The 22,517-nt window shown below is 41.5% G+C and overlaps 1 protein-coding gene across 5 annotated transcripts in view; it reads left to right on the top strand.

The window, feature by feature from the left end:
- Positions 1 to 22,517, top strand: part of VPS53 (VPS53 subunit of GARP complex) — a 143,576-nt gene that overhangs the window by 96,579 nt on the left and 24,480 nt on the right. For 4 of the 5 annotated variants that reach the window (XM_077851815.1, XM_077851814.1, XM_077851818.1 and 1 more), the window contains 4 exons: positions 621 to 768; positions 4,396 to 4,478; positions 5,394 to 5,472; positions 20,115 to 20,263. In XM_077851815.1, coding sequence (XP_077707941.1) covers positions 621 to 768; positions 4,396 to 4,478; positions 5,394 to 5,472; positions 20,115 to 20,263 — 459 coding nt within the window. The remainder of the gene's footprint in view (positions 1 to 620; positions 769 to 4,395; positions 4,479 to 5,393; positions 5,473 to 20,114; positions 20,264 to 22,517) is intronic. The other variant, XM_077851817.1, reaches the window with a different exon arrangement.

Here is a 22,517-nt window from a genome sequence, read left to right as displayed (position 1 = left end):
CCAATAAGATTGGGCAGTTTTAGCGCTATTTTTAAAATATTTTTATTTTTAAGGTAAATGTAGTTGAATTCTGTCTTCTTTAAAAATATATATAAAATCTCACAGTTGAAATAGGTTTTATAACTGTATTTTTACGTTTTGTGAGCAAATTATTAGATCAGTAGGAAGGTGGCCTTTGGGCAGGAACCATGTCTGACATTCACTTTGGTACCCTCTACAGCACAATGTACAAATTCCTGTGCAGTGTTCTTAACTGAAACAGTTGTGGAACAACCTCTTGTACCACAGATGATCCTGAATGAGCTCTCCAGATCAGGAGATTGTAAGCTAAGCAGAGAGGCCACTCAGCAGCCTTTCTCTGAGTACCAGAGTCATCATAGTTAATATGACTGATTACAGGCTCACAGTTGGAATTTTTCTTCCCACTCCTGATGGTCAGAGAATTTAAACAGATGATAGTCAAGGTAAGGTCAGTAGGAAAGAGGCTCATTGTACATGAATTTGTTTGGGCCATATCCAGCCTTTCCTTCCCCCTTTTCTTTGTCTTAAGATGTCCGGTTACCTGTTCAGGAAGCAAATGAGAAGTCCCAGCCTAACTAGTTCCTGTTCCTTTTCCTCAGAACCACAAGCAGCAGTGGAGGGCTGACCATCAGCAGCCTCCTCAAAGAAAAGGAAGGCTCAGAAGTAGCCAAGTTCACTCTAGAGGAGCTCTGCCTCATCTGTGGCATCCTAAGCACAGCCGAGTACTGTCTGGCTACCACCCAGCAGGTGAGCTGCCCACTGCCTCCTTTTCCTGAACCATCTGGGCCTCTTGACTCAGTAGGTAAAATTATGGGCCCTAACAAGCCACATACCACCTGGGGCAGACCAGTTGGTCCTAGAGGAAAATTGCTGTCCATTCAGAAGATGGTCCAGGCAGCCATCTCACAGAAGAGCCTTGTTAAAAGGGGACTGGGCAAGAAAGTCTGGCTGATCTCCTCCCCAGAGTCGTTTAAGCTATTCAGAGGGCATGTCCTCTTGAAAGTAGGTCAGTAGCACTGTCTCCCATATGAGAAAAGCAGTGAATATGATGCTAGGACCCAGCCTTTGGTGGTGATGAGTCACAGCCAGTGATTCCATCTCAGAAGTGTTAGTAGGCTAAGCAAAATCCTCTGGGCTTTTATGTGTCTCCTAAAATGTACATAGCATTCTCAGTCTGCCTAAACAAACAACCATTGTTTGGATGCTGACGTTCAGGAACTGTGAAGCAGGAAAGGGTGATGCCTCTCCTGGAGCTCCCCATCAGCAGAAGGAAGACCCAGAAGAATTTTCCATTCAGCCTTAGACATGGGATTAGAAGTTCCTTTTCACATTGGTCTGGAATTCCTAAGGCCAAGAGAAGGAAAATAATTGGAGAAGGTTGTGCTCTGCCTCCCTTTTTGGGTTTATTATTTACACATGTCTGGATCATAGGAAGGTAGTCATAAATTATAGTTCAGACAGTACAGCTAGGAGTGCCTGTGAGCCAGAGCAAGAATACAAGAAGCCAAAATAAGAAGTGTTCCCCCTAAACTTCACAGTTGAGGTTAAGCCAGACAGAGGCAATAGCATGCTCTGTTTGGGGACGTGGTCACATTGAGTCACACAGGGAGTGATCTGTAAATGTTTAGCCTTGGAACCAGAGACAGCAATCCCTTTAGCCCCAAAAACTCCCAGGGCAGGACAGCAATATCTACAAGGACCTCCAAGGTAGGGGTTCCAGACTTCTGTGATGAAGAAACACTATTTAACTGTTTGGCATGTGTACCAAACAGAAAGACATAAACATATGTAATATGTTATTTTAAAAGTAAAATTAAAGATAAATTATAAATTAATTAAATTTATATTAAAATTATTAATTAAGAGATCCCTGGGTAGCTCAGCGGTTTAGCGCCTGCCTTTGGCCCAGGGAGCAATCCTGGAGTCCTGGGATCGAGTCCCATGTCGGGCTCCCTGCATGGAGCCTGCTTCTCCCTCCTCCTGTGTCTCTGCCTCTCTCTCTCTATGTCTATCATAAATAAATAAATAAATATTTTTTAAAAAATTATTAATTAAATACATTAAGTAAATAAATGGTTTAAAACATTAGAAATAGGGATACCTGGGTGGCTCAGTCAGTTAAGCATCTGCCTTCAGCTCAGGTCATGATCCCAGGATACTGGGATCAAGCCCCACATTGTTGGGCCCTCTGCTTCTGCTCTCTCACTCTTGCTGTCTCTCAAATAAATAAATAAATAAAATCTTAAAAAATTAAAAATTAAAGTAAAATAACCATGGTACCAAAGGGGGGAAAAATAAAAATGATGACTCTTAATCCTATCACCATCAAATAATCATATTAGCAATTTTAAAGTATTTTCTTTCAGTCCTTTTACACGTAGTTTTGTATGCTATAATCTTAATTCATTCCTGTATCCCTTTGTTGTTTTTATTAACATCACAGCACTAGCATTTCCCCTGTTGTTATATCTTTATTGCCAACGTTGTTATAGTTATATTTCATAAAGTGATAGTACCATAAATTATTTCATAGTATCCCTCATAATTGTTTATGCTGTCTCAGGTTTTTGCTTCTTGAAGTAATCCTACAAAGAACATCTAATATGTTTTGCATTATTTTTCTAGAACAGATTCTTAAAAATTCTGGAAGTACTAGTAGATCAAAGACCATTTTGATGACTCATGATAGATGTAGTCAATTTTTTTGTTATTTTGTGGAGATTATTTTTACAGATTATGAAAGTCAGTACATTCTTAGCACCTATATTGTGAACTCTAAATACCATTTTTCCCTAAAAGAAACCAGAGCTTCCTGGAGAAATTAGTAATTCCTGGTCTGGGACAGGAAATCTACAAGATGAGTCTGGAGCATCATGTCATACAAGAAGCAAGAAAAATATCAGACTGTAACAGTCATTTCAAAAGGATTTGGGAGCCATATGGGCTTATTTGTACAAAAGGATGTATCCAAGTCCTAACTCCCAGTAACCTGTAAATGTGAATTCAGAAAGAGGGTCTTTGAAGCTATAATTAAGTTAGGGTCTCAAGAAAAGATTATCTTGCATTTAGGGTGAACCCTAAATCCAATGACTGGCTGGCATCCTTAGAAAGGAAAGGGAGGGCAGCCCTGGTGGCGCAGCGGTTTAGTGCCGCTTGCAGCCCGGGGCGTGATCCTGGAGACCCGGGATCGAGTCCCACGTCAGGCTCCCTGCGTGGAGCCTGCTTCTCCCTCTTCCTGTGTCTCTGCGCCTCTCTCTCTGTCTCTATGAATAAATAAATAAATCTCTTAACTCTTAAAAAAAAAAGAAAGGAAAGGGAGAGCTAACAGACACAGGGAAGAAGACCACATGATAGAGGCAGAGATTGGACCTGATTGGAGTAATGTGTCTACCAACCAAGGAACACCAAGGATTGCTAGCAACCAGAAGGTAGAAGAGAGGCATAGAATAGTTTTCCCTCAGAACTTCCAAAGGAACCAACCGTGCCAACACCTTGATTTTGGACTTCTGGCCTCTGTAACTGTGAGAGAATAAATTTGTTTTGTGCCACCACGTTTGTAGTAACTTCTTTGAGGCAGCTGGGAGCATAGCCAGTGTTTCTCTCCCTGGCTGTAGGCTGATGAAGGCAGACGTTGTTTCTTTTGTTTATATCGGTATCCCCAACACCCTCACATAGTGGGTGGCCCATAGCAGCACTTGGTGAATACTTGAACTGCTTTTACTGCCACTTAACCACCATAGGTTTCCAGTGCTGGTGAGTGAGCCTGCAGTTCATAGAGCAGGGAAGATCCTGAAAACTGGGGTCTTTTTAGAATTAATGAAATGATCAGTGTGTCATAAGAAACAAGTACAACTAGCCCAGTGCTACAGGGCAGAGGCTTTGGAGGAAGTTTGACTCCTCAGCCTACCATATACTGTCTTAGGGAGATCACACCTCCATTTTTTCTTCTCCTCTTCCTCATCCTCTTCCTCCTTCTACTCCTTCTTTTTCATTTTATTTATTTGAGAGATAGAGCAAGCATGAACAGCAGGGAGGGCCAGAGGGAGAGGGAGAAAGCAGACACCCCGCTGAGCAGGGAGCCCGGTGCAGGGCTCAATCCCAGGACCCTGGGATCATGACCTGAGCCAAAAACAGATGCTTAACCGACTGAGCCACCCAGGCGCCCACCCCCCCACCCCCCCACCATTTTCTCTTCTGTAAAATGAAGATAATAATAGAATCTTCCTCATAGGGCTGTGAGAATTAAATGAGTCATTACGTGAAAAGTACTTGAAATTGAACCTGAATCATCAAACTCAGGAGATGTTAAGTATTCTTATTATGATACTCCTTTGGATAATTGTTAAGCATGTTTTACTCTCCTATTTTTAATAGCTAGAAGAAAAACTCAAGGAAAAAGTTGATGTAAGTCTGATTGAACGAATCAATCTGACTGGAGAAATGGATACATTTAGCACGTACGTACCTTGCACATATTTGCTTAAGGCCTGCCCTTTACCCCTCAAAAAGCAGAGTGTCTCAGCCTGTTGGCTTGAGGCTACTAAGGAACCTAAGAGGTTTCCAGGGCTTCCTGTCAAATCAGAATTACTCTCCAGTAGCCAGTAAGAAGCAGCATCAGAAGCTAGTGCAGCTGCCTCCCATTTGGCCTGCTCAGATGCAGTCATTTTTAGCTTACAGGGCCTTTATTGTTGCTCTTTCTAGAACAACAAAAGAGAAGAAATCCTTCCTTGACCATCCCTGTAGGAAGGTCAAATCCAAGGCCTTCTGTCTGCCCCACCACTACCCCATATCCACAGAGGGCCAACCCCACCCTCAGTGTCTTAGAATGAAAATGTGAGCAGCTTGATTTTAGCCAGGTGGGAGAGGTTGGAGTGGAGAGTGTCTGTCCAAAAAGTTCAAACTGTAAAGCCTTCTCAAAATAGTTCCTTCACTAGTGTTGCCTTGCAGTTTTTGGTTGTGGTCAGCAAATGAGATTGGGGTAGGTCATAACGAGGAAGAATCAAGATTTTCTTCTTAGGTCATTTCTTCTCCTTTTCTCAATTTTTTTTTTCAAGTTCTGATTTAAACATTTTGAGCAAACAGGTGCTTTTAGAGTAAGAAGTGAAGAGGGATTCTGGGGGAGACTAGCCATGGAATTCCTTGACCTGACTCAATGAAGATACATCCAAATAAGACAGGACATGCAGCAAGAACAAAGAGCCAAAATACTTATCATTGCCATTCATTCCCTTTTGAAATCAAACTTGAGTTTTTCTGATGAAATGATGAATCTAATTTTGATCCAGGTGCCTAAAAGATTTGGCAGGGGCTGTGTTAGTCATTCAAAAAATTACTTCTTTAAAGTTATGACCAGTAATTTGTTTGATTTGCAGTGTCATCTCGAGCAGCATCCAGTTATTGGTTCAAGATCTGGATGCTGCCTGTGATCCTGCCCTTACTGCCATGAGCAAGGTAAGGTTTGGAAAGTGCCGCTTCTTAGACCTCCAAGAGTGACCCCAAGTGCTTTCTGTCAGCCCTTGCCTGGAGCATCTTCAGGCTCTTCACTGCTTCAAGTGTCAGCTGAGAGCAGATCATATATCTTGTCCCTTAGGTGAACTGCTTGTCCTCTGAGGATGAGACAGGGAGTAGGTGTGTTTGGTAAGTCAATAGGACATGTCTTTGTTCAACATCTGACACATGCTAAAAACCTTAATGTAGTCACACTAGAATGAGTGTTTTTGTTGGTGCTTACAGCAGTAACTCGTGACTCGTTCTGAGCTCCTGTATCAGTACAGTATTATTTGATCAGGTTGTGGACCTTGGTTTTCTAATGTGGTGGCGCATCAGTCAACCCTGGGTCCTCAGTCCCCTCCTGGAGTACGTGCTGCCTTGTGTTACTATTTGGCTTTTATGTGCCTGTATCTTTTCTTCCTAAAAGAATGTAAATTCTCAAAGTACCTGGACCATATAGGATATAAAAGATTCTTGTTTCTTGATTAGTTAAGTTGGAAATCCGCAGTTCTTTATTGATTTTTTTATTTTATTATTTTTTAAAGATTTAATTTATTTATTCATGAGAGACACACACACAGAGAGAGACAGAGACACAGGCAGAGGAAGAAGCAGGCTCCACTCAGGGAGCCCAACACGGGACCTGATCCTGGGTCTCTAGGATCATGCCCTGGGCTGAAGGTGGCGCTAAACCACGGAGCCACCTAGGTTGCCCTCTTTATTGATTTTTAATCTAAATGACATGAAGCTGTCCACTCTAGAATTTCTAGAGCAGGGCTCAGCAAACTACAGCTTGTAGTCCAAGTCTTACCCCTTGCCTATTTTTGTACATAAGGTTTTATGGGAACACAGCCATGCTTATTCATGTATATGCTTTCTAAGGGTGCTTTTGTGTTACAATGGCAGAATTAAGTAATTAACAAGAAATTAAGTAATGAGACCATATGGCTCAAAAAGCCTTAAATATTTACTGTCTGGCCCTTTATAGTAGATGTTTGCCAGTGCTTGTTCTCGAGTTATCAGACTTTTGTAGCATTCTTACAAACTCTGGAGAAAGAACTTCTCTGGAGCATACTGGCCAGTAGCACAGTACAGTGGAAAAATCACTGGCTTTGGAGTCAAACCTAACTCTCCTCATTCCTTTGTGGGTGTTGAGCACATAACCTCTCTGCGCCCAAGTTAACTCCTAGGTATGTGCAATGTGCCTCTCTGCCTCCCAGTGTTACAAGGACAGAGCACGAAGAGAGTGGCCTGAGGACAACTAGTGTTGGTGCTCTTTCCCTCTTATCAGGAGGAGTGGCCATGTCACAAGGTTGTGTAAGCACACATTTGGTCTGAATTTGGTTTCGTAGTAAATTGTAAATATTTAACAAAAATAGGATACAAACCAAAACTTAAGCTGCAGAGTTTTATGAAGCTAAGTGGGGAGTCCTGAATAGCTGATGTCACAGTGTCTATTCAAAAGGCTGATCCTTCCACCTGTATTTCCAGGATTCTTGGTGTTTATGAGTAGAACATATGCAGACAAATTGAAGCTAACCCTTTTTCTTAAAGGAACAGGCTCTGAAGATTCATTCTGTGGGCTCTGATTATCCCTTCACTGCTGGTGAGCATTCACTATATCCTGCATGTGATCTGTTCCAGCTGCCATCTCTCCTGAACTGCCACACACTTTAGATTGGAATGCAGCTGGTGAAAGAATTTTTACATTTACCAAAGGAAGAGTGGATTTTTTTTCCCAGTGAAATAACAGTTGTAGGGGGTTTAACACTCCAGGTGTTGCTTTTATGAACTGTCAGTTCATTAGTGGATTTCCCTCACACTCCCCCCACCTCCACCCATTTCTCCTCCAGACTCACACCAGCAAATATTAACAGAGACCATACCTCCAGAATCTTTTGTTTATATCATAGGAAAACCACAGACTAGGGAACGCAGCAGCTGGGAGACTATTACTCTTTGTCTGAGTCTTTGGAGTTTTAGTGAAATGAAATCCATGTGATGAAAATGACCAGATATAAACAAGCCAAGTGGTCACAAATTGATTCAACATACACTCTGTTATTTGTGCCTGCATCCTGTTTTGTATAGTTTCTTTTAAGGTTTTTTTAAAACTTTGGTTTTGTGATAATGCTTATTTTTGTCTCTGGTTCCATCATTTTTGCCTTTGGTTGGACAGTTCAATTCAGACTCTACCCAGCATGGTACTGGGAGTTGCAAAGTCAGGAAAGACCATGGACCTTACCCCAGGGTGCTTAGATTCCACATAGTGTAGGGTAAGAGATGTGTGAGATGAGAGGAATGCTCAAAACAGCAATATAAATTATGGGGGAAAGTACAAAATATGCCCTCTTTAAAAGAGGATTGGGGATCCCTGGGTGGCGCAGCGGTTTGGCGCCTGCCTTTGGCCCAGGGCGCGATCCTGGAGACCCGGGATCGAATCCCACATCGGGCTCCCGGTGCATGGAGCCTGCTTCTCCCTCGGCCTATGTCTCTGCCTCTCTCTCTCTCTCTGTGACTATCATAAATAAATAAAAATTGAAAAAAAATATTAAAATAAATAAATAAATAAATAAATAAATATAAAAGAGGAGTGTTTGTATCTCTTCATGCCAGGTGAGGAAGCAAAGAAAGCCTTTTTAAGAAGTGGCATTTGAAATAGACCATGACGGATGGTGAAGTTTTGAACAAATTTGTGATCAGGAGGGTGTTCCAAACAGGGTGACAATCTGAGCAAAGATTTATAAAGTTAGGAAAGCTCAGAACTTTGTCAAAATTGCGAGTCTCTTTCCCAGAGTACTCGGTACTTGCGCTCACATAGTCAAGATCAAAAACAGGAAATGGGCTGCCCTGGAGGAGTTTATTATAATCTGGTAGAGAGAAAACTTTGAATAATTGATTCTGTAAATAAATGGATTTTATAAATAGTGAGAAAATGAGTGTTGGGCCTGCCCACTTGGAGTGGAATTGTTAGATGATTCTGAGTTGAAGATAGGAAGCTTCTCTGACAAAATGAGTTGAGCTAAGCAATTCAGTTTTGTCATTCTCCTAGGAAGAGGCCCTGTTCTCACTTGAAGGCACCCCATGACCCCGTCCTTGGGAAGCATGTAGGGCTTTCATTATCTGTCCCATTATATATGCCACTCCTGCACATATACCTATACTCTAGCCTCTGAGCCACTTCTTTTTTTTTTTTTTTTTTTTAAGATTTTATTTATTTATTCATGAGAGTCACACACAAAGAGAGAGAGAGGCAGAGGGAGAAGCGGGCTCCATGCAGGAAGCCCAGTGTGTGACTCAATCCCGGGACCCCAGGATCACGCCCTGGGCCGAAGGCAGACGCTCAACCGCTGAGCCACCCAGGTGTCCCATCTTTGAGCCACTTCTACTTCCCTGGATGCGTTACTTGGGATGGGGGGGGGGGGGTGTTCCCTCCCTTTTCTCTTTCTGTTCTTTCTGCCTGGAATTCTCTTCCCACTATTGTCTGCCCAATGAGCACACCTTTTAAGATCTAGCTCATATTTGTCCCCTTTTTAAATATTAAGGTATGATTCACATACCACAAAATTCACCCTTTTAAAGCATATAATTCGGTGGGTTTTAGTACGTTCCCAAGACCATGCAGCCACTACCAGTAGTTCCAGAACATCTTCATCACACCAAAAAATGAAACCTCCTACTCATTAGCACTCACTTCTCCTTTCCCTAACAATCACTAATCTACTTTCTTTATGGATTTGCCTATTCTGGACAGTTCACGTAAATGGAATCATACAATATGTGGCCATTTGTGACTGGTTTTCTTCACTTTGCTTAATGTTTTCAGTGTTCATCCTTGCAATATCTTGTATCAGTACTTCCTTTTTCTGGCTGAATAATATTCTATTGTGTGAATATACCACATTTTGTTTATTTGTTCATCAGTTGATGACATTTGGGTTATGTCCACTTTTTAACTATTATGAATAATGCTATGGATATTCATGTACGAGTTTTTGTATGAATATGTTTTTAATTCTCACATATATGCCTAGGAGTGGAACTGCTATATCGTGTGGTTAGCTCTATGCTTAACATTTTGAGGAACTGCTAAACTGTTTTCCATGAGTACCTACACCATTTTACATTGCCACTAGCAATGTACAAGGGTTCTAATTTTTCCATACCTTTACCAATGCCTTTTTTTTTATAGGCATTCTACCTCACTATGGTTTTAGTTTGTATTTGTTTCTTTGATGACTCAGACATTAGCATCTTTTCATGTGCTTATTGGCCATTTGTGTATCTTCTTTGAAGAAATATCAATTGAAATTCTTTGCCCATTTTTAAATTGGGTTATCCTTTTGTTGAGTTGTAAAAGTCCTTTTATAGTCTGAATACTAGACCCCTTATCAGATATATGATTCGCAAATATTTTCTCCCTTTTTGTGGGTTGTCTTTTCACTTTTTTTTTTAAGATTTTATTTATTTATTCATGAGAGACAGAGAGAGAGAGAGGCAGAGACACAGGCAGAGGGAGAAGCAGGCTCCATGCAGGGAGCCCGACATGGGACTCGATCCCGGGTCTCCAGGATCATACCCCGGGACGAAGGCAGGCGCTAAACCACTGAGCCACCCAGGCTGCCCTGTCTTTTCACTTTCATGATTATGTCCTTTGAAACACTAAAGTTTTAGTTTAGTTGAAGTCCAGTTTTTATATTTTTTCTTCCAGTGCTTGTGCTTTTAGTGTGATATCTAAGAAACCATTGCCTAATCCAGAATTACAGACTTACCCCTGTATTTTCTTCTAAGCTTTTTATAGTTTTAACTCTTATATTTGGACCTTCAATCCATTATCGAGTTAATTTTTGTACGTGGTGTGAGGTAAGGATTCAACCTCATTCCTTTGCATGTAGATATACAGCTATCCCAGTACCATTTGTTGAAAAGATTATTCTTTACCCAATGGGAAGTCTTGACACTCTTGCCAAAAATCTGTTGACCATTGATATACAAGTTTATTTCTGGGCTTTCAGTTATATTCTGTTGTCTTTATGCAGTACCACACTGTTTTGATTATTGTAGCTTTATAGCAAGCTTTAAAATCAGGATGTATGAATCTTCCCAAGTTTGTTCTTTTTCAAGATTGTTTTGGCTATTTTGATCTCTTGCAAGTATGCCTGGGTGGCTCAGTCGGTTAAGCATCCAACTCTTGATTTTGGCTCAGGTCATGATCTCAGGGTTATGAGATCAAGCGCCATGCTGGATGTAGAGCCTGCTTAATATTCTCTCTCTCCCTCTCCCTCTGTTCCTCCCACCCACCTCCCTCAATGATAATAATAATAATAAATTGATTTGTTGCAGTGTCCCCATTTTTTGTCTCATCCACAATATCCTTCTCCCTAAAAGACACCACAGTACCTAGATTATCTCTTTACTTTGTTATACAATTCTTTCTATATCTGTCTCTTCTATTAAGCTTTAAACAGTTTGAGGGCTGTGTCTTACTCACTTTTGGATATCCATAGCATAGCTTAATATTCACTGAATATTCGTAATATTCACTGAATGATTTTGAAGGTAAAGAGAGCAGGAAGAAGAAAGAACTAAAGTTTGTAGACCCCCAAGGGATCCCTGGGTGGCGCAGCGGTTTGGCGCCTGCCTTTGGCCCAGGGCGCGATCCTGGAGACCTGGGATCAAATCCCATGTCGGGCTCCCGGTGCATGGAGCCTGCTTCTCCCTCTGCCTGTGTCTCTGCCTCTCTCCCTCTCTCTCTCTCTGTGTGACTATCATAAGTAAATTAAAAAAAATTAAAAAAAAAAAAAAAGTTTGTAGACCCCATTTGATGAGAGAATGGTGACAAAGTGAGATATAGATGACCCCACTGAACAGATTTAGCTGGATGGAGCTGGTAGACATAGAGTATGTTTATAAGAAATGGCAGGATCATAGACTCTGAAATCTTTGGGTATGTACCAGTGCTGTTGAAGATATGATGTTCCTTGATAGTACTCAATAACAAGACTTCTTACTTTAACAAGTAACATCCTGGAGCTGATTGAAGGAACGTCAGAAATAGGAAATACCCACATCTAGCTGTTAGCTCCCGAAGTGTAGGCAAGAGACCTGCTGCTGGAAGAAGGGAGGAAAACACAGAGTGGCAAAGTTTGATAGAAAATACACAGGAACAGCCTTAAATAAGCCAGGCCCTTATGGAGGAAGTAAAAGATGGTAAGAGTTTAATGGTCTCTCTGAAACTATAACTTTGAGATTACAGTAATGTGTGACGCCTGAGTGGCTCAGCAGTTGAGTGTCTGTCTGCCTTTGGCTCAGGGCATGGTCCTGGGGTCCTGGGATCAAGTCCTGCTTTGGGCTCCCCACAGAGAGCCTGCTTCTCCCTCTGCCTATGTCTCTGCCTCTCTCTTTGTATCTCACATGAATAAATAAAATCTTTAAAACAACAAAAAAGAGGGACACCTGGGTGGCTCAGCGGTTGAGCGTCTGCCTTTGGCTCAGGATATAATCCTGGAGGGCAGCCCGGGTGGCTTAGCGGTTTAGCGCCATCTTCAGTCCAGGGCCTGATCCTGCAGACCCGGGATCGAGTCCCACGTCGGGCTCCCTGCATGAAGCCTGCTTCTCCCTCTGCCTGTGTCTCTGCCTCTCTCTCTGTCTCTCATGAATAAATAAATAAAATCTAAAAAAAACAAAAAAGGATATAATCCTGGAGTCCCAGGATTGAGTCCCACATCGGGCTCCCTGCATGGAGCCTGCTTCTCCCTCTGCCTGTGTCTCTGCCTCTCTCTCTCTCTCTCTGTATCTTTCATGAATAAATAAATAAAATCTTAAAAAGATTACAGTAATGTTGTGGATAAGTTATGTCAGAATTACCTTTCAGACCACTTTCCCCTCCTATACTGCATTATTTTCTTAGATGAGCTCTATGATATGACAGTAAGTTATTATTTATGGAGCACTTAACCAGGAATCAGCACCCAAATGCAGTATCTTATTCAACTCTGATCATAAATTTATAAGGTACTTGAATTATTTCCTTCTGCCTTTCACAGATAAGGGAACTGAAACTCAGAGAAGTTAAGTCACTTATCCCAAATCTCTTAGACAGCATGTGGGAGAGCCAGGATTCAAATTCAGGTCTGTCTATGCAGGAACATACTACACCATACATACCAAGTAAGAGTAAGTCCTTTTGGCAGATGTGGAAATAAGGCAAAATTAGCTTAAGTAACTTGCCTAAAAGTGGTGGGTGGGTCCCTAAATCATTGTGTGCCCAGTATTGCTGAGTTAATGTAAATATTCATGCTTGGCTAATTATGAGCTCTTCAAGCATTCACAAGCATTCTGTTTGATATTTGTCTTCAGCTTTCAGCTTTTCTTTATCTGATACCATGACTTTCCTATAGGGGAGAAAAAAGGCTGAGCAACCAACCCAGATATTCCAGTCTGCTTTGCATATTTCTCCCTGAAAAGTCATTCTGGTGTGTTTGTTTTCTTTTTTATAATATGCCCAAAGCCATATATAGCCTTATAACACTGAAGCCAGAAATAAAACCAAGTCCTGATTCTTGAAAAAGCAGTTGTTTGGAATGCTTTAGTGGAAATATGAAGAGTTCTGTCTTTTTTTTTTTTTCTTTAAGATTTTATTTATTTATTCATGAGAGACACAGAGAGAGAGAGAGGCAGAGACATAGGCAGAGGGAGAAGCAGGATCCACACAGGGAACCCGATGTGGGACTCGATCCCGGGGCTCGATCCCGGAGCTCCGGGATCACGCCCTGAGCCAAAGACAGACACTCAACCCCTGAGCCACCCGGGCATCCCAAGTTCTGTCTTTTAAATGTGAATTCTATAAATTCTTAGCAATCACCCATTGTAATTAGGCTTTATAAGTAGGATTTTTTAAAAATCCTATGCCTTCCTTAAAAAGAGACCATTGGTCCCATGATACCCTCCTCACTACATCCTTTATCCTAGGGGTATTCACATCACTGGGTCAAAAGAATCTCTCTGTCCAAAATCAAACACACTTAGTTTTTTGCCCATTAATGGTAGTTTTAGGGGAAAAGAAAGAAAAAAAAAACTAAACAAATTAAATTTTCTTACAGTCTGGCATGTAATTTCTATTAGGTTTCAAGATTGTGAACATGTACTGATTTAGGAGGCTGCATTCCTATCCCCCAAAGACATTTGAAATAGCTAGAACAGTCTTCAAATCTGTTCTCGTTTTCCTCAGTCATTAAAATGTAGATCTATTTCAGGGGGCCCACAAAACTCCATGGTTAAGAAATCTCACATTCATTACCACTTACAATCAAAGCACATCTTTCTTTTTTTATAAAAGAGATTTTTTTTTCATTATGTCCAAAGCAAATCCCCTTCATTTTTAAAAATACAGATTTTGGGAGGTGCTGGGTGAAAACAATTTGAAAATTTCTGCCAAAAATCTTAGCATTTTACATAGCATTTGATCTCTACAATTCAAGGAAATTAATTAGATGTTAATAATTATGAATGTTTAGAAAATACACACATGCACACATATATACCCACACACACACGAGGTTGTCCTTTACCAGACCGTTTTTAAATGAAAATAATTATCAAAAGGGAGTTGATTACATATATTTTAAGGGAAGAAGTACATTAGAATACTTAAAATGAAATCTGGAGTCCAGAGTTCTAACACTATCTGTTCAACCTGCTAAGTGTGTGACTTGGCTAAGTTACCTAACCTCTCTGATCCTCGGTTTTCTTGGTTATAAAATTGGGATGATAATATCTATAATCCGGACAGTTACTGAAAGATGACATATGGAGTACTCTTAACATAGTGCTTGTCAGGTATTCATTCCATGGTAAATGTTAACTATTGTTATGGTTTTAACAAATACTCTGTACTATGGAATATATGCAATCACTTTAAATTACTGTAGCTCTGAATTAAATGTCATAGAAAACTATTAAAACCTACTAAATGAGAAAAAAATTGTAAGTACATAAAGTATGAACTTATATTTTAAAAATACCTGTATAAAAAGACTGAAATAAATCTATTAATTGGAATATGAGTGATTTAAATTTTAAATTTTCTTTTTAAAAAATTCTATTTTTGTTTTTATTTTATTTTAAATATTTTATTTACTTATTCATGAGAGACACACAGAGAGAGAGGCAGAGACATAGGCAGAGAGAGAAGCAGGCTCCATGCAGGGAGCCCGATGTGGGACTCGATCCTGGGACACCAGGATCACACCCTGAACCGAAGACAGGCGCTAAACCACTGAGCCACCCAGGGATCCCCATCAAGTTGCTTTTAAGAAAGGGTATAAAGGCACTTGGGTGGCTCAGTCAGTTAAGCATCTGGCTCTTGGTTTCAGCTCAGGCCATGATCTTCCTTTTGGGAGATTGAGCCCTGCATGGGGCTCCCCGTTCAGCAGAGAATCTACTTCCTCCCTGCCCCTCCGCTCACCCTCTTTCTTAAAATAAATAAATAAATCTTAAAAAAAGAAAAGGTTGTATAAATTCACCTTCCCATTGGTGTAGCAGTGAGTAGGAAAAATATACATATTTATCTTCTTAAAGCCATTCTTATTCCACTGTCTATTCTGGATCTTCTTGATTTTCCCCTTGTAGTCAAGGAACATGGATCTTTGTCCTCTTCACTGCCATCACCACTACCACATGACTGCATACTACAGCCTCATACATAGATTTTGCTTACTTCAATTCTGTAAGCTGATTTCAAGTTCTTGTAAGATGGTAACATTTTTGAAAAGCAACATGGTAAAACGGAAAGAACATGGTGGACTTTGGAGTTAGACATACCAATTTCTTTTTTTTTTTTAAGATTTATTTATTTATTCATAGAGACACAGACTGAGAGAGGCAGAGACACAAGCAGGCTCCACGCAGGGAGCCCGATGTGGGACTTGATCCTGGATCCTAGGATCACAACCTGAGCCGAAGGCAGGCTCCCAACCACTGAGCCACCCAGGCATCCCAACATACCAATTTCTAAATCTCAGCCCTGCTAACTTATCAGTTATGCTTCATTAGACAAATCACTTATTATCCTCAAGTCTGTTTTATCTATAGAGCAGGAGTAATATTACCTTCTTTACTGTATTATTGTAGGCAGTAAGTTCATGTGAAAATGTCAGCTACGTGATGCGTGGTACATAGTAGATGCTCAAAAAATGTTCCTTCTCCCTTTTTATTTCTTACACAGTGCTTGGTCCAGTGCTAAACACTCACAAGATACCTATAAATATAGCAAACGCCTGTTATAGGAGTAAAAGTAGCCCAGACAAGCGTTAGAGTGCATGTGTGTTGCTTGGGCAAAGGCCGTTTTTTGGGTCTAGTGGCCCAGCAGCCTAAATCACAACACTAGACTCTGATTGCCCAAAATATTCCCAGAATCCACAAGTCTCAGTCTGTGTTCTGTATCTCTCTGGCTCCGTGATCAAAATGAATAGGTGGGGGGCACCTGGGTGCTCATTTGTGAGGCATCTGCCTTTTTTTGTTTTTGTTTTAAGATTTTATTTATTTATTCATGCGAGACAGAGAGAGAAGCAAAGACATAGAGGGAGAAGCAGGCTCCTCGCAGGGAGACCCATGTGGGACTCCATTTCAGGACCCTGGGATCACAACCTGAGCTGAAGACAGACACTCAACCACTGAGCAACCTGGTGTCCCAAGGCGTCTGCCTTTGGCTTGGGTTGTAATCCCAGGATCCTGGGATCAAGCCCTGCATCAGGCTCCCCACTTGGCAGAGAGTCTGCTTCTCCTTCTCCCTCTGTCCCTCCTCCTGTTAATGCCTTCTCTCTCTCATTCACTCTGTATCTCAAATAAATAAATATTTTTTAAAATGAATAGGTGGGAATTTGATTTTGAGGAACAGTAGTTTCTCAGGAGGCCTCTCTCCAAGCTTCATATAGCAACAGATAAAAACAAGTTCCAAAGTAAGCTCATTGTAGAGCCCTGTTCTCTGATTGATGGATTGGTCAAAATTCTCTGCTACAGCGGGCTCTCTCTAGGAAGTGATTATCTCCCCAGGCTTCCCTGTAAAGTATTAATATCAATCACACATGCTGTCCTCAGGTGGCAGAAATCGTGGTTGTGCCCCTGACCCCAGTCTCTCTATGTAGCTAAGTGTGATCATTTCCTTGTGTGCAGTTTCAGTGAATCCTATATCTTAGTTACAGCTTTTGTAAACTGTTTTTCTTGTGTATATAGTAGCAGTAGTATGCAACCCTACCTAAATAAAAAGCACAAAAGGAAAAACTTTTAAGTAGGGAGGGGTAAATTTTAAATGTCAGATCCAACCTGGAAAAGTTGGAATTTTTTTTTTTAATTTTTATTTATTTATGATAGTCACAGAGAGAGAGAGGGAGAGAGAGGCAAAGACACAGGCAGAGGGAGAAGCAGGCTCCATGCACCGGGAGCCCGATGTGGGATTCGATCCTGGGTCTCCAGGATCGCGCCCTGGGCCAAAGACAGGCGCTAAACCGCTGCACCACCCAGGGATCCCTGGAATTTTTATTTTATTCCTACTGATGGCTTTTCAGGATATTTGTTTCTTTAGTGCAAGCTACCTTTTGTTGCCTTTTTTGAAAGAGAACTTTGATCACTATGTGTTTCATTAGCTTCTCCCTGAGAAACACAGCTTACCTTGCATAAGGCCCAGTAAATGTTTTTGTTCTCTCTCTCTCTTTTTTTTTTTTAAACAAGCACCTAAGGAAACAGCCTGATGATACAGTGCTTAGGCTTTAGACAGAATTGGTTTGTCTCCACTCTCTCATTTACCAAACAAGTTACCTGGCCTTTGGGCAAATTACCTAACCTTGTTGAGCTTTTTTACTTTCCTCATCTATAAGACTGCTGTGAGAACCAAATGAGCTCATGTATGAATAGTAAATGAGACAATGGATGCAAAGTGCTGGGCAAAGGGACCTGAATATGGTGGGTCCTAATGTCAGTGTCTTGAGTCATTCAGGTTACAGCTCAGACCTTAAGTCATCTAGGATGGGTGATGGCAAGCATCAGCCCACTTGAGGCAGTGACTGCTCAGAATCACTACTAATTACATTTTGCAGAATTTCCTTTTTTTAAATAGTGAAACCAGTATCAATTTTCATTGTTCTCCAGTACTTTACATTGTTTTCTTATGTCATTTAAGCTGATTTAAATTTAAAATCACAAATCCACTTTACTTTTGCTAATACTAATACACTTGATCACTGGATGTGCTAATGTATTAAAGCACATCATATCTTTTCACATATATTCCAAATGTGGGTATGTACTGATGTAGCCAGTGGTGATTAAGAGGGGTTGGCTCATCAGCGGGAACTTGGAAGTCCAGCGGCGCAAGCTCCATCTTGCCTCAGAGTTGATTTGTAACCAATGACAAGGCATATCACCACCTCCCTTTATGATTGTCTTCTGTTAGATAATTATTTATTAATTTTTTTGAGATGTTGAAATATAATATGCTGCCAATAGGGAAACAATAGTCATTACTGTGGAAGAGCCTCATGGCAGTTGGAGGAAGGGGCATCAAGCTCCCTTCCCAGATGACTGTGTTTACCCAGGGCATTCTGTACCAGGTGTTGCTATGGAGCTGGGGAAAAGAAGATGAAGTACAGACATTAACAGCATCTATCAACTTTGGCCTCACCCTGTGAGCTCATTTAAGATCACCCAGGATGCTCACTGTTTGAATGGGTCAAATGTCTAAAAATCAGATAGAAAAAGAAGCCTTTTGAATAAGATAAAAAGATAATGAGAACATTACATATAACTGAAGCATTAGAATATAAAGTCAATTCATGCAGAATTTTCTACTGTTTCTCCATTGTTTGTTTCTGATTTCCCCCAGTAAAAACTTAGAGACTGGGCAGCCTGGGTGGCTCAGCAGTTTCGCGCCGCCTTCAGCCCAGGGCCTAATCCTGGAGACCCAGGATCGAGTCCCACATCAGGCTCCCTGCATGGAGCCTGCTTCTCCCGCTGCCTGTGTCTCTGCCCCTCTCTCTCTCACTCTCTCTCTCTCTCTGTCTCTCATGAATAAATAAATAAAATCTTAAAAAATAAAAAAACTTCGAGACTTTTTCTATGTGGTACTTTGCTGTGAAACCTTGCAAAAGACTTAATATCTCTGGACCTTGGTTTTCTTATCTCTAAAATAAAGATGGAAGTCCCTTCCTGCTTTTTTATATGCTTACACATACCTACAGCTTTCAAAATATAAGTATTACTGCTGATTTGAAGAAACATTAGGGCAAAACATAGAGTCACTCAAGCTTCCCAGGAGCTGGGGAGTCATCCATGTATGATATGATTCTTTTAAACAAGTTCCTTCAGTACTGAATTTTTCCTTTCCCCAAGAGCTCCATAAAAAATAGTGTTTTCTTGCCAGAGACATCAAGGCCTCAGAACTACTGCCCTCCTTCTATGAACATATTATATGGTTTGTGTTTGGCTTGGGATCTTTTTAATAGACAACCCAGCGCTCCGTTCTGAGAGGCTGACTCAGCAGATGTCTTCCAGCACATTCCTGCTCTTTTCAGGATTAAAGTGCCCGTTTGCTGGCAGCTTTGGGGCAGGCTGGGAGCCCACACTGCCTCTCTTCTGTGTGTATCCAAGGCGGGAGAGGCCCTGCAGCATTGCTTCTTTCCCTGATTTGCCATAGACATTTCCTAGAGCCTTTCTCCTAATTCGCAGATGGTTAGAGCTTGAGGCAAGCAGGTCTCTCATTTGTTCATGGCCTGGTTAAGGACCACTCATGTCCTCTTAATGGTGCTGGTCTGCCCCATGCCTGCCACCCATAGTCCCTGCCCTGTTCCTCATGCCCTCTGATCTGCACCCCTTGGAATTCCCGAGATCTTCTTTCCTTTTCCTTGATTGAAACCCCAATAGAATCTCAAAGGTTTTAGGAGCAAGGTTTGAATCCTTTATTATGGAAAACTTCAATTTTGTGCAAAAGTAGAGAAAACAGTATAATAAACTTCATGGACCCATCACCCGGCTTCACTAATCTTCTCTCATCTACTCCTCCAAACTCTGGATTGTTTTGAAGCAAGTCTCACACTGATATCTAGTTTCCTTTTTTCAAAATCCTCCCCTCCTTACAATTTACTTGAGAGAAAGACCTAAGTAACTCTCATCCAGGTTTCATTTCACTTAGCCCCAACCACCTCCAATCTCCCAAGCTACCAACGTGCTCACAAGTGAATGCCCCCTCTCGTGTCCTCTCATGGCCCCTCTCTGGTGGAACAGCTTCAGGACAGTCCAGTTCACTTTCCTGGTGAGAGTTCCTCTATAGGATGGCCACTTAGATGGGAAGGGAAGGCTGTTTCAAGCATGAGGGGGACAGATTAGAGAAAGTACTGAAGTTACACCTCACTGGCCAGGATAAGATGGGCTTACTTGTTTTTATCCATGCCTAGCCACGACAGACTGGGTAAGACACACTACCCAAGATAAAATGGCAGCTGTGATAGCAAGCTCTAGCTTCATTGCCACCCACCTGCCTCTCCCCAGAAATGGGTCAGACTGTCCTCCTGTGAAAGATCTAAAGGCTTGTCCTCCCTGTCTCCTATTTTCAGATGCAGTGGCAGAATGTGGAACACGTTGGTGACCAGAGCCCTTATGTCACCTCTGTCATTCTTCACATTAAGCAGAATGTCCCTATCATCCGTGACAACCTAGCTTCCACACGGAAATACTTCACTCAATTCTGCATTAAGTTTGCAAAGTAAGTCCTAGAACATTCATTATTCTTTTTTTTTTTTTCTTTTTTTAGTAGGCTCCATGCTGGGCCTTGAACTCAAGACCCTGAGATCAAGAGTTGGACCTTTGACAAGCTGAGCCACCGGGTACCCCTAGAACATTCTTATCACTGGATTATTTTTTTTTTAAGATTTTATTTATTCATTCATGAGAGACACACACAGAGAGAGACAGAGACATAGGCAGAGGGAGAAGCAGGCTCATGCAGGGAGCCCAATGTGGGACTCAATCCCGGGTCTCCAGGACCATGCCCTGGGCCGAAGGCAGGCGCTAAAGAGCCATCCAGGGATTCCCTCACTGGGTTATTTTGAATGCCATACTTACCACCAGCATGTTCCCAATCCAGATGTCCCACCATCTAGCTGGGGCTTATTCTGGTGCCTATAGCCATCTAATTTTCTTGTACCCCAAAGAAGAAGAATAAAACTAAATTCACTACTTAAAGTCACAGACAACAGTAAAAGCAATACAGTCAACCACATGAAGACAAACTCAGAAATGAATTGGGGAAACTATGTGGACATAACAGTGTCCCTGCTTCCCCACAGGTTTAGATAATTAAAAAAATTATTTTTTAGTGATTTCATGTATATATTTTGTCTCTTCAACTAGATGATAAGCTTTTTAGGGTAGGACCTCAGTTCTATTTCTTTTAAGCATTCTCTTCCTCCTTCCTCATGGTACTTATTACTGAGGCTGCCAGAATTTATCTGCTTCTGGATATCCTTGAGTCCAGGGAAGGTACTAGAAACAGGGAAGAGCAAGTCAGAGGGTTCCATTGCCAAAGGCAATGAAGTGAACACTTGTGCTGCGTGTCTTCCTGCCATGTCCTCATGTGTGGCCATTACTGGTCTGAAGTTTGGAAGTGGGGAAATTGTTTGGTCCTTTGCCAGTCAGCATCTGGCTGTAGCACTGTTTCCTCTGAGACCAGGCAATGTAGAAGGCCAATGCCTCCTCTGACCAGCAAGCAAACAAGCATTTTGGCACATGTCTCAAGGAAGGGCTTCAGGAAGGTCAGCCTATTCCAAGCTACTGTATTTAGGTTGTCCTCATCCAAGTCCCAAGGGGGGATTTAGGGCTCCAGGTTTCTGTCTTTTCCAAATCTTTCCTGTTTTGTATTCAGTTAAGGCTTTCTCTCTCCCTCACAAATAAATCCCTAAGGAACAACAATTATGGAGGGGTTTGTGGCATAAGCTTCAGTTTCCAGTTTGTCAAGAAAGGATCAAGTGGACTCTCCAGGGAGGCATTAATGTTTGCAATATGGCAGATGAACCAGGAATTGACATTCCCTTCACTCTCTGAGTGCTCATCAGTGTGTGTTAAAAGCATTGCTGATAAATCACGTTGTGACACTCCCATACCTTTGGTAAAAACAGTATCTTTGTAAAATTTTATTGTGGCCAGAAATCTCCAGTGTGGTTGCACAAAGGTCCAACTGAGCTCATATTAAAGTGAGTAAAGGGTCCATTTGCTTAGCTAGCCCCAGCATCGGCCTCACATTCTCTCAGAGCCCTTTAATTTTTTTACTATGCTCATATTGGGTGAGCTAGGAATAGGATGCCCATCTCTCACATCTGGAAAAGTTTACCTCTGATAGAAAAAGTGGTTTTCTGATTTAATCCATAGTACCCTCTCATCCTTGTAAAATCCCAGCCAAGAGTAGAAACCTCAGAGGTAGTGCTGTGGGAAGATCCATCCCCAGCAAGAGTAATAGTTGCTACCATCCCACAGGCTGGAGAAGCCCTGGGCAGTTACCTATCAGTTACCCATCATATTGCCAGGAATTCTCTCTTCCCGTCTACCCCTCGCCTGTGACATGTTTCTGGTCCCTATATTTTCCTCACCCCACTCTTGCAGACTAGCACATAGAGCCAGTTCAAGGGTACAACCAAAGTCTACTTGAGATAGAAGTGACTTAGGTTATAAACTGCGTGTACTATTGCAATTAGTCATGAATTCAATCTCACATTACCTGTTTGACCTGGCTCTTGTTTAGAGCCCTGAAGAATCCCTTCTACGTGGTCCCTGTTCTCCTTGATCAGCAAGCGTCCCCCTAGATCTGATCTCTGGAGTTTATGTTTCTTTCCCTTTAACTTCCTTTCTTATCTCACCAATGCAAAGCCATGGATGTTTCCTTTTGCCTCCATCTGGTCTCTGAAGCACAACAGTATTTCCTATTTTGACATCAAGATCACCCTTGATTAAAACTACTATTTGAG

The sequence above is a fragment of the Canis aureus genome, chromosome 16 (assembly GCF_053574225.1).
Source record: "Canis aureus isolate CA01 chromosome 16, VMU_Caureus_v.1.0, whole genome shotgun sequence".
NCBI classification, from domain to species: domain Eukaryota; kingdom Metazoa; phylum Chordata; class Mammalia; order Carnivora; family Canidae; genus Canis; species Canis aureus.
The sequence above is the reverse complement of the archived record's forward strand: the minus strand, read 5'-3'. Positions and strand labels throughout refer to the sequence as shown.